Here is a 13011-nt window from a genome sequence, read left to right as displayed (position 1 = left end):
ATCCTTGCGTTTGTTAGATAACTGAAAGGGGGAATGGTGCTGCAGTCCTCTATCGTAAGCGAGGTTTAGAAAGCCAGGTTTAGAATTTCGGCCATCTGTTTATCATCATCAGTTACATTACCCGTAGTGTCACCAAGAAAAGGTATTGAATTATTTGTAGCAATCATAGATTTTACATATGACCAACATTTTTTTGGTGTTATTTTTGGAATATGGAGGTAAAATAATGCTTTTAAATTCGATAAAAGAGTCTCTCATTGTCCTTCTGACAGCTGCTTTCATTTCGCATTATTTCTGTTTGTCAGCGGTGCAGTGAGTGCGTTTAAAACTAATGTTGCTTTCGCAGAAACATCCTAATTTGTTTGTATGGGAATTGAGTAGTGAGTGGTGCAAAGGCTAGACTAGGCTGGTCTGGTCTAGGCTGGTCTAGTCTAGGCTGGGATGGTCTACACTGGGCTGGTCTATGCTGGGCTGGTCTATGCTGGGCTGGTCTATGCTGGGCTGGTCTATGCTGGGCTGGTCTATGCTGGGCTGGTCTATGCTGGGCTGGTCTATGTTGGGCTGGTCTATGTTGGGCTGGTCTATGCTGGGCTGGTCTGGTCTATGCTGGGCTGGTCTGGTCTATGCTGGGCTGGTCTGGTCTATGCTGGGCTGGTCTGGTCTATGCTGGGCTGGTCTGGTCTATGCTGGGCTGGTCTGGTCTATGCTGGGCTGGTCTGGTCTATGCTGGGCTGGTCTGGTCTATGCTGGTCTGGTCTGGTCTATGCTGGTCTGGTCTGGTCTATGCTGGGCTGGTCTGGTCTATGCTGGGCTGGGCTGGTCTGGTCTGGTCTGGTCTGGTCTATGCTGGGCTGGTCTGGTCTATGCTGGGCTGGTCTGGTCTATGCTGGGCTGGTCTGGTCTATGCTGGGCTGGTCTGGTCTATGCTGGGCTGGTCTGGTCTATGCTGGGCTGGTCTGGTCTATGCTGGGCTGGTCTGGTCTATGCTGGGCTGGTCTGGTCTATGCTGGGCTGGTCTGGTCTATGCTGGGCTAGGCTGGTCTAGGCTAGTCGTGGCAGGTACCTGTGAGCGGGCAGCAGCAGGAACCGCGAGTGGGCGTTCTCCTGGTCGCTGTGGCAGCTGCTCGACGAGCTGTCGTCGACGTCCGCGTCGTCGGCGCCGCGGCGCTGTCCGCCCCCACGCCTCGCCCTCCGCCTCAAAGCGTCGCACGACGCGGCCGAGGAGCCCGCCTCCCCGCCGCCCCCCGCCGCGTCGTCGTCGTCCTCTTCCTCCTCCTCGTCGTCTTCGTCGTCGTCGTCGTCGTCAGCGTCGTCGTCCATGTCGTCGTCGTAGAGGAAGAGGTCCGCGGTGGAGGACGTGGTCGACGAGCAGGACCCACCCGTCGACAGCGGCCCGGGGGCGGACAGCGGGGGCGGCACCGCGCCGGTGGGGGCGGCGGGGGCGGCGCCGGGCGCCAGCGGGGGCGGCGCCGCCTCGCCCAGCACGGGGAAGTGCAGCATCCGTGCCGCGCTGCAAGAAGACACGACACAGTGGCGAATGCTGTCGGCAGCTGGCCTATACAGGGTGGTCTACTGATCGTCACCGGGCAAAATATCTCACGAAATAAGCGTCAAACGAAAAAACTACAAAGAACGAAACGCGTCTAGCTTGAAGGGGGAAACCAGATGCCGCTGTGGTTGGCCCTCTAGATGGCGCTGCCATAGGTCACACGTATATCAACTGCGTTTTTTTTTTTAAATAGGAACCCCCATTTTTATTACATATTCGTGTACTACGTAAAGGAATATGAATGTTTTAGTTGTACCACTTTTTTCGCTTTGTCATAGATGGCGCTATAATAGTCACAAACCTGTAATTACGTGGTATCACGTAACATTCCGCCAGTGCGGACGGTATTTGCTTCGTGATACATTACCCGTGTTAAAATCCACCGTTTACCAATTGTGCAAAAGGTCGATATCGTCTGGATGTATGGCCATTGCGATCAAAATGCCCAACGGGCGTGTGCTATGTATGCTGCTCGGTATCCTGGACGACATCATCCAAATGTCCCGACCGTTCGCCGGATAGTTACGTTATTTAAGGAAACAGGAAGTGTTCAGCCACGTGTGAAACGTCAACCACGACCTGCAACAAATGATGATGCCCAAGTAGGTGTTTCAGCTGCTGTCGCGGCTAATCCGCACATCAGTGGAAGACAAATTGCGCGAGAATCGGGAATCTCAAAAACGTCGGTGTTGAGAATGCTACACCAACATTGATTCCACCCGTACCATATTTCTGAGCACCAGGAATTGCATGGCGACGACTTTGAACGTCGTGTACAGTTCTCCCACTGGGCACAAAGAAATTACGGGACGATGACAGATTTTTTGCACGCGCTCTATTTAGCGGCGAAGCGTCATTCACCAACAGCGGTAACGTAAACCGGCATAATATGAACTATTGGGCAACGGAAAATCCACGATGGCTGCGACAAGTTGAACATCAGCGACCTTGGCGGATTAATGTATGGTGCGGCATTATGGGAGGAAGGATAATTGGCCCCCATTTTATCGACGGCAATGTAAATGGTGCAATGTATGCTGATGTACGTAATGTTCTACCGATGTTACTACAAGATGTTTCACTGCATGAGAGAATGCTGATGTACTTCCAACATGATGGATGTCCGGCATATAGCTCGCGTGCGGTTGAAGCGGTACTGAATAGCATATATCATGACAGGTGGATTGGTCGTCGAAGCACCATAGCATAGCCCGCACGTTCACCGGATCTGACATCTCCGGATTTCTTTCTTTGGGAAAGTTGAAGGATATTTGCTATCGTGATCAACCGACAACGCCTGACAACATGCGTCAGCGCATTGTCAATGCATGTGCGAACATTACGGAAGGCGAACTACTCGCTGTCGAGAGGAATGTCGTTAAACGTATTGCCAAATGCATTGAGGTTGACGGACGTCATTTTGAGCATTTATTGCATTAATGTAGTGTTTACAGGTAATCACGCTGTAACAGCATGCGTTCTCAGAAATGATAAGTTGAGAAAGGTATATGTTCCGCATTGGAACAACCGAAATAAAACGTTCAAACGTACGTACGTTCTGTATTCTAATTTAAAAAACCTACGTCTTACCAACTGTCCGTCTAAAATTGTGAGCCATATGTTTGTGACTATTACAGCGCCATCTATCACAAAGCGATTAAAGTGGTCCAACCAAAACATTCTTATTTCCTTACGTACTACACGAATATGTAATAAAAATGGGGGTTCGTATTTTAAAAAACGCAGTTGATATCCGTTTGATCTATGGCAGCGGCATCTAGCGGGCCAAAGATAGCGCCATCTGGTTTCCCCCTTCAAGCTAGACGAGTTTCGTTCTTTGTAGTTTTTTCGTTTGACGCTTATTTCGTGAGATATTGGCCGGTCACGATCAATGGACCACGCTTTACGCAATGAACTAGCGGTTACGCGAAAGTTCCCCAGGCCTACCACAAGCTATGGTTTTATGATGACGATGTTCAGTTTGGGGGACGCTGAGCTGCGCGCTCATATAAAGTCCGTACAGAGTCCCAATGTTGATACTACAGTCCAGCTTTTTTACCCAATCCAATCTAGCCACCGTCACGAATGATGATAATGATGACGAAATGTTGAGGACAACACAAACATCCAGTCTCTGGGCATTCTGTAATGGTGAGTGATGCTGACTAAGTAAGCTACTGTACACGCGGTAACGTCAGATGGCGTCGCGTTGTAACACCACAGTAGGTGTAGTTAGATGACTAAACGAGTGCCAAAACAAATCTCCATACTGCCCGACATACAAAATTATAAAATTAAATCAATCTTCATGCAACTAATTAATTTCTGCTCCAACAACTGCATCCCTGGAAAAACAGTATGGGTCGACGCATTTCTTTTCAGTCTTACATGCACGTCCTTTGTCCCGATTTTGTTCCTTCACAACGGATGTGTCGAACGAAGGACAAACAGGTATTTGAATGTGTTGTTAGTTTCTAATCTCATCAATTTCTTTTCCTAGTTGTGTTTGTGGTGAAAGGGTACAGTACCGCCCGACATTGAAAATAGGTACAACATTCTTCGTTAGTCTTGACAAAACAACATATTTTTTGTAATAATAACTCGATTTCACTTAACACACCGAAGTCGGATACCAGTGTAGGAAAGGAGGACAATTTACACTCCTGGAAATTTAAATAAGAACACCGTCAATTCATTGTCCCAGGAAGGGGAAACTATATTGACACATTCCTGGGGTCAGATACATCACATGATCACACTGACAGAACCACAGGCACATAGACACAGGCAACAGAGCGTGCACAATGTCGGCACTAGTACAGTGTATATCCACCTTTCGCAGCAATGCAGACTGCTATTCTCCCATGGAGACGATCGTAGAGATGCTGGATGTAGTCCTGTGGAACGGCTTGCCATGCCATTTCCACCTGGCGCCTCAGTTGGACCAGCGTTCGTGCTGGACGTGCAGACCGCGTGAGAAGACGCTACATCCAGTCCCAAACATGCTCAATGGGGGACAGATCCGGAGATCTTGCTCGCCAGGGTAGTTGACTTACACCTTCTAGAGCACGTTGGGTGGCACGGGATACATGCGGACGTGCATTGTCCTGTTGGAAGAGCAAGTTCCCTTGCCGGTCTAGGAATGGTAGAACGATGGGATCGATAACGGTTTGGATGTACCGTGCACTATTCAGTGTCCCCTCGACGATCACCAGAGGTGTACGGCCAGTGTAGGAGATCGCTCCCCACACCATGATGCCGGGTGTTGGCCCTGTGTGCCTCGGTCGTATGCAGTCCTGACTGTGGCGCTCACCTGCACGGCGCCAAACACGCATACGACCATCATTGGCACCAAGGCAGAAGCGACTCTCATCGCTCAAGACGACACGTCTCCATTCGCCCCTCCATTCACGCCTGTCGCGACACCACTGGAGGCGGGCTGCACGATGTTGGGGCGTGAGCGGAAGACGGCCTAACGGTGTGCGGGACCGTAGCCCAGCTTCATGGAGACGGTTGCGAATGGTCCTCGCCGATACCCCAGGAGCAACAGTGTCCCTAATTTGCTGGGAAGTGGCGGTGCGGCCCCCTACGGCACTGCGTAGGATCCTACGGTCTTGGCGTGCATCCGTGCGCCGCTGCGGTCCGGTCCCAGGACGACGGGAACATGCACCTTCCGCCGACCACTGGCGACAACATCGATGTACTGTGGAGACCTCACGCCCCACGTGTTGAGCAATTCGGCGGTACGTCCACCCGGCCTCCCGCATGCCCACTATACGCCCTCGCTCAAAGTCCGTCAACTGCACATACGGTTCACGTCCACGCTGTCGCGGCATGCTACCAGTGTTAAAGACTGCGATAGAGCTCCATATGCCACGGCAAACTGGCTGACACTGACGGCGGCGGTGCACAAATGCTGCGCAGCTAGCGCCATTCGACGGCCAACACCGCGGTTCCTGGTGTGTCCGCTGTGCCGTGCGTGTGATCATTGCTTGTACAGCCCTCTCGCAGTGTCCGGAGCAAGTATGGTGGGTCTGACACACCGGTGTCAATGTGTTCTTTTTTCCATTTCCAGGAGTGTATTTACTTAATTGATCGCATGTCCACTCCCACAAAATAAATCCCTACATCGAATTTGGTGAGATGTGTGACATGAATGAATGTATCGCCGTCTGCTAACCGCAGATAGTGAATGTGCAATATATGATCACCTTTGAGACGGTCCTTTGGTCACCTTTGGTGGAACCAAAGAGATGAAATTTACCTGAGCTTTGAGCACCGGAAATGTGTCAGCACTCTGGCGCTGGATCTTGTGTTGGTAAGACCTGTCTTAAGTGTACTCCATAAAAACAAAAGAGTGGAGAAAATGGTATGCTTGTGAAATACTTAAGAGTAGTTTGGAATAATAATTTCTCTATTTCAGGAACTTAATGAGGGAGAATTAAATGACAGGCAGGTAATATTAAGGGGATCGTAGTAATCTTCGGAAGTGACCAACGGTCACAGTGAAACCATGTGTAGCAATAAGTTGGAATACTTGCGAGTGCTAGTACTAAGTTGAAATACTTCCGAGTGAATTACTGTCGTGTGTACCATAAATTGGAAATATTTAAGAAACGGCGTGCGTAGTACTTGTAATTAGAGACGAGTACTTCCACGTGGTGAGTGATGTGTGAGTCTCAATCTGCGTATGAGACAAAGGATAAAGAGAAGTACTTGTCCAAGGTATCAGTTGAGGACTCGCGTGTGTGACGAATATGTTCTTAATATTACTTTGAGTGCTATGTTTCCGTGTGACGTTAGATTCAAACTCTAATACTCTGAGAGTGAAGCAAGGTGAGTCAGCCGTCTATCCATCAACGCCAATTGGCTTGCATTGCACAAGAAGACGTGCATACATCCTCCAGAGTTCGTAGTAGGAAAGGAAAGTTACGAAGTGGGGCAGTGTCGTGTGAAACTGGGATGAACATTAATTGAAGTGGGAAAGATGAATGTGATGTGATTATAACGTTGTGACTATTCTTTGTGAAGTATTGTATGTTGCCAGTGTGATGTATTTCATGAAATTTAAGTATGTGTGGTTTGCAAGGGAGAGTAACAAGATAGTTTCGGAGGTAGTGGGTTATGCATGTTCCTTTTTGTACCGCTCGGTCTGGAGGAAATTTTTGGTGATGATGGGTGTGAGAGTCGAAGTGTGAGATATAGCAAAAGATCCACCATCCTATCCAGGAAGTGCACTGTAGTGTTAGATAATTACGAGACCTTCAGACAGACAACCACCAATGTAAGTCCATGCTCTCTGGGCGGGGTTTCTCATGTGCAATTGTTGTAAAAAATGTAATGGTGTGTTCAGGTTATAGACTTTATCGAAATTAAAAAACATAGTGAAAAGAAAAAGATTGGTGGCCTTTTCCTTCGAATTGTATGTTGTCATGATATCCAGAATTTATAATGCGTGCGCCATTCATATTCAGTGCGATGGCCACGTGTTGGTCGAAGCCGTTGGGTAAGAAAGAGAATGTGGTATTGTCAGTGCGTAGTGAACAATCCGAGTTGTGTAAATTACTAATAGTCAGATGTGCGTTACCCGTTTCCGGAGAATAACTTGTAACTTAATTGTGAGTACGAGAGTTCATGTTTTTGCGATAAATAAGAATGAGTCCACTCGCTTGGCAGGCGACTCATCTTGCAGGCCTGACTGCTTGACGCCACAGTACGAGCGAGGCATGTGGGCGCCTCTCAGTCTTACCATTTAGCGTCTGGTTACAATTTTTGGTTCAGTTAATCAGTGGGATAATAAGATGATTTCCGTTAGGAGCGACCACGCGGTCTATAGACTCGAATCGTAGCCCAAGCCTTAACAATTTCAGCTTGCGGTATTATTTTATTTGTGGTGGACTTTTAAATTATCAGTAAAATTGTGTCGAGCGTACAATTGCCAAACAATGAGACGATTTAATTCGAAGCGCTTCACGCAAGGCTATGCAGCCACCCAAAATCCTGCTCGATGCCAACCACAAGGTACATACAATACTTCTTACAAAAACGCTACCAACGTTTTGTTTGGCATGCGTATTTAGCGCACGTGAGTGTGTGTGTGTTTCGAAACTGAGCAGTGATCACGTGCTCCCCAGATATTCCCATCCCACAGGACTCGCCAGCTTAAGGTGAACGTGAGGCCATACGCTCGTTTATAAAAATGTATCAACAATGTTTTGTCTATCTATTAAATGCAAAAGACTACTGTTAACATGCGAAAACTTAGCCAAAATGAACATTTCATCATTTGACTGTTAACATGTGAAAACTTAACCAAAATATACATTTCATTTGAAGCTATTTCCATGTTCGTTTAATTTATTGTTTCCTATAGGGCAAAAAATAGTGTCACTTTTGTTTCATTGATAATCATGCAACTAAAATACTTAGTTCTTGGAACAAGTGTAGCTAACGGGACGTAGTGTTCTCTGACTGCCCCATAGTAAATCATTGCGTTATCCGTTGCGACCTTCTCAAACTCAATCTCCTAAGGGATTGTTCCCCAAATTTTAGGTGGGCCTAAACCTATATTCACACAACGGGCAAAGTTAATCAGAGAACATACAGTCCAGTTACGACGTCACCATAACTCATCGAACAAGTGACGATGGAAATAAAACGCCGAGTGGGATGAAAATTCAAGGTGAAAGGATAAGTGATACGATTCGCTGATGACATTGCTACCCTGACTGAAAGCGAAGAAGAATTACTTGATCTGCTGAATAAAATGAATAGTGTAATGGGTACAGAACATGCTTTGAGAGTAAACCGGAGAAAGGCGATAGTAATGAGGAGTAGCAGAAATGAGAACTGCTACAAACTTAACAACAGGATTAGTAGTCACAAAGAAGACGAAGTTAAGGAATCCCGCTACGTAGGCAGCAAAATAACCAATGACGGACGGAGCAAGAAGGACATCAACAGTAGACTAGCAACAGCAAAAAGGGCATTCCTGTCCAATAGAAGTCTACCAGTCGCAAACATGGGCATTAATTTGAGGAAGAAAGGTTTGAGGATCTGCGTTTGGAGCACAGAATTGTAAGGTAGCGAAACGTGGACTGTGGGAAAACGAGACCAGAAGAGAATCGAGGCGTAAGAGATGTCCTGCTACACACGAATGTTGATAATTAGGTATTGTAATGAAAGAGGAGGTTCTGTACAGGGACAGAGAGGAAAGGAATATATGGGAAACACTGATAAGGAGAAGGGACAGGATAATAGGACATCTGTTAAGACATCAGGGAATGACTTCCACGGTTCTAGAGAGGGAGCTGTCGAGGGAAGAAAACTGTTGAGGAAGACAGAGATTGGAATACATCCAGTAGATAATTGAGGACGTAGGTTGCAAGTGCTTCTCTGAGGTGAAGAGGTTGGCACAGAAGAGGATTTTGTGGCAGGTCGCGTCAAACCAGTCAGAGGACTGATAACAAAAAAAACGGTTATTATATGGGCAGTGGTAGAGAACGGAACAATGTACCACAAGAACTTCTTGGCAAACTTCTGCCCACCATAGGAGTGGTCATCACACACCATATTAAGAACCATGTCCCATTTTTTGCAATGTTCAGCGGACCATCGTGAATAGCGGTGGCTTCGGTTTAATTATTGTCTGCTAATAACAGTGTCATTTCTCTTCGTCTCATAGCATACTTCTCTCAGTTAATTTCAGTACTATACTGTAGCACATCTTTCAGTGTATGGTCCAAGTTTCAAAGAGCTGTCTATGGGGGATATTCAGTTACTAATTGAGAACATTCTTTTTCTCGGCCAGTTTAGGTTGAAAAAATTCGGAATTTGTTGTGGGACACCGTGGAATATTCCCGTTTTAGACCCTGCAGTTTCGTAACTTCCCATAGGTGGCAGCACTATATGTTCTTTGTTGTTGTCGTGGTCTTCAATCCTGAGACTGGTTTGATGCACCTCTCCATGCTACTCTACCCTGTGCAAGCTTCTTCATCTCCCAGTACCCACTGAAACCTACATCCTTCTGAATCTGCTTAGTGTATTCATCTCTTCTACTCCCTGTACGATTTTTACCCTCCACGCTGCCCTCCAATGCTAAATTTGTGATCCCTTGATGCCTCAGAACATGTCCTACCAACCGATCCCTTCTTCTGGTCAAGTTGTGCCACAAACTCCTCTTCTCCCCAATTCTATTCAATACCTCCTCATTAGTTATGCGATCTACCCATCTAATCTTCAGCATTCTTCTGTAGCACTACATATCGAAAGCTTCTATTCTCTTCTTGTCTAAACTATCTATGGTCCACGTTTCACTTCCATACATGGTTACACTCCACACACATACTTTCAGAAAAGACTTCCTGACACTTCAGTCTATACTCGACGTTAACAAATTTCTCTCCTTCTGAAACCCTGTCCTTGCCATTGCCAGTCTACATTTTATATCCTCTCTACTTCGACCATCATCAGTTATTTTGCTCCCCAAACAGCAAAACTCCTTTACTACTTTAAGTGTCTCATTTCCTAATCTAATTCCCTCAGCATCACTCGACTTAATTCGACTACATTCCATAATCCTCGTTTTGCTTTCGTTGATGTTCATCTCATATCCTCCTTTCAAGACACTATCCATTCAGTTCAACTCCTCTTCCAAGTCCCTTGCTGTCTCTGACAGTATGACAATGTCATCGGCGAACCTCCAAGTTTTTATTTATTCTCCATGGATTTTAATATCTACTCCGAATTTTTCTTTTGTTTCCTTTACTGCTTGCTCAATATACAGATTGAATAACATCGGGGAGAGGCTACAACCCTGTTTTACTCCCTTCCTAACCACTGCTTCCCTTTCATGTCCCTCCACTGTTATAACTGCCATCTGGTTTCTGCACAAATTGTAAATAGCCTTTCGCTCCCTTTACTTTACCCCTGCCACCTTTAGAATTTGAAAGAGAGAATTCCAGTCAACATTGTCAAAACCTTTCTTTAAGTCTACAATTGCTAGAAACGTAGGTTTCCCTTTCCTTAATCTTTCTCGTCGTAAGGTCAGTAATGTCTCACGTGTTGCAGTATTTCTACGGAATCCAAACTGATCTTCCCCCAGGTCGGCTTCTACTAGTTTTTCCATTCGTCTGTAAAGAATTCGCGTTAGTATTTTGCAGCTGTGGCTTATTAAACTGATTGTTCGGTAATTTAACCATCTGTCAACACCTTCTTTTTTTGGGATTGGAATTATTATATCCTTCTTGAAGTCTGAGGGAATTTCGCCTGTCTCATACATCTTTCTCACCAGATGGTAGCGTTTCGTCAGGATTGGCTCTCCCAAGGCTGTCAGTAGTTCTAATGAAATGTTGTCTACTCCCGGGGCCTTGTTTCGACTCAGATCTTTCAGCGCTCTGTCAAACTCTTCATGCAGTATCGTATCTCCCATTTCATCTTCATCTACATCCTCTTCCATTTCCATAATATTGTCCTCAACTACATCGCTGCTATATAGACCCTCTATATACTCCTTCCACCTTTCTGCTTTCCCTTCTTTGCTTTGAACCGGGTTCCCATCTGAGCTCTTGATGTTCATACAAGTGGTTCTCTTATCTCCAAAGGTCTCTTTAATTTTCCTGTAGGCAGCATCTATCTTACCCCTAGTGAGATAAGCCTCTACATCCTTACATTTGTCCTCTAGCCGTGCCTGCTTAGCCATTTTGCACTTCCTGTCGATCTCATTTTTGAGACGTTTGTATTCCTTTTTGCCTGCTTCAGTTATTGCATTTTTATATTTTCTCCTTTCATCAATTAAATTCAATATTTCTTCTGTTACCCAAGGATTTTTACTAGCCCTCATCTTTTTACCTACTTGATCTTCTGCTGCCTTCACTACTTCATCCCTCAAATCTACCCACTCTTCTTCTACTGTATTTCTTTCCCTCATTCCTGTCAATTGTTCCCTTATGCTCTCCCTGAAACTCTGTATAACCTCTGGTTCTTTCAGTTTATCAAGGTCCCATCTCCTTAATTTCCCACCTTTTTGCAGTTTCTTCAGTTTTAATCTACAGGTCATAAACAATTGATTGTAGTCAGAGTCCACATCTGCCCCTTGAAATGTCTTACAATTTAAAACCTGGTTCCTAAATCTCTGTCTTACCATTATGTAATATATCTGATACCTTTTAGTATCTCCAGGGTTCTTCCATGTATACAACCTTCTTTCATGATTCTTAAACCAAGTGTTAGCTATGATTAAGTTTTGCTCTGTGCAAAATTCTACCAGGCGGCTTCCTCTGTCATTTCTTAGCCCCAATCCACTATATGTAACGTTCAAAATGGTGTCTCTAACGGAGTTGCTCTCTGAGCACAGAGCTGTCATTGAGTTTCCTTTGGCAGAACACCAGTGCATCGCAGATAGGAGCATACAGAAACGTCTGTGGAGGCCTGGCATTGAACAAAAGCACGTTGAGTCGTTGGGCGAAGCGTCTGTCAGCATCACAGCGAGGTAGCGCAACCCTGTCGGGTCGGCCGCTTGCCGGCCCGCCGCACGCAGCTGTGGCTGCTGCAGTGTTGGAACGTGCGGACTCTCTTATTCGAGGTGATGAACGTGAAAGGTGGCTTTCGTTTGTGACATTCATTTCGCAGATCATTCTGCATATTTGGAGTAGATAAAGCCCGTGTAATGGTTAATTAGTCTTACTAGGTGGATTATAAAGAGAGTTACGTGATGATCAGACACATGTCTGAAATAATACGGGCTTTGGTAATGATAATATATACACTCCTGGAAATTGAAATAAGAACACAGTGAATTCATTGCCCCAGGAAGGGGAAACTTTATTGACACATTCCTGGGGTCAGATACATCACATGATCACACTGACAGAACCACAGGCACATAGTCACAGGCAACAGATCATGCACAATGTCGGCACTAGTACAGTGTATATCCACCTTTCGCAGCAATGCAGGCTGCTATTCTCCCATGGAGACGATCGTAGAGATGCTGGATGTAGTCCTGTGGAACGGCTTGCCATGCCATTTCCACCTGGCGCCTCAGTTGGACCAGCGTTCGTGCTGGACGTGCAGACCGCGTGAGACGACGCTTCATCCAGTCCCAAACATGCTCAATGGGGGACAGATCCGGAGATCTTGCTGGCCAGGGTAGTTGACTTACACCTTCTAGAGCACGTCGGGTGGCACGGGATGCATGCGGACGTGCATTGTCCTGTTGGAACAGCAAGTTCCCTTGCCGGTCTAGGAATGGTAGAACGATGGGTTCGATGACGGTTTGGATGTACCGTGCACTATTCAGTGTCCCCTCGACGATCACCAGAGGTGTACGGCCAGTGTAGGAGATCGCTCCCCACACCATGATGCCGGGTGTTGGCCCTGTGTGCCTCGGTTGTATGCAGTCCTGATTGTGGCGCTCACCTGCACGGCGCCAAACACGCATACGACCATCATTGGCACCAAGG

General features: G+C 46.4%; 1 protein-coding gene across 1 annotated transcript in view; it reads right to left on the bottom strand.

Annotated features, from left to right (window-relative positions):
• LOC126295061 (lateral signaling target protein 2 homolog) overlaps positions 1-13011 on the bottom strand; it is a 134140-nt gene that overhangs the window by 67376 nt on the left and 53753 nt on the right. The window contains exon 3 of the mRNA XM_049987308.1: positions 1064-1272. Within this exon, the coding sequence (XP_049843265.1) occupies positions 1064-1272 (209 nt within the window). The remainder of the gene's footprint in view (positions 1-1063; positions 1273-13011) is intronic.

This window comes from Schistocerca gregaria, chromosome 11 (assembly GCF_023897955.1).
Source record: "Schistocerca gregaria isolate iqSchGreg1 chromosome 11, iqSchGreg1.2, whole genome shotgun sequence".
Classification (NCBI taxonomy): Eukaryota; Metazoa; Arthropoda; class Insecta; order Orthoptera; family Acrididae; genus Schistocerca; species Schistocerca gregaria.
This window is presented reverse-complemented; position numbering and strand designations above follow the sequence as displayed.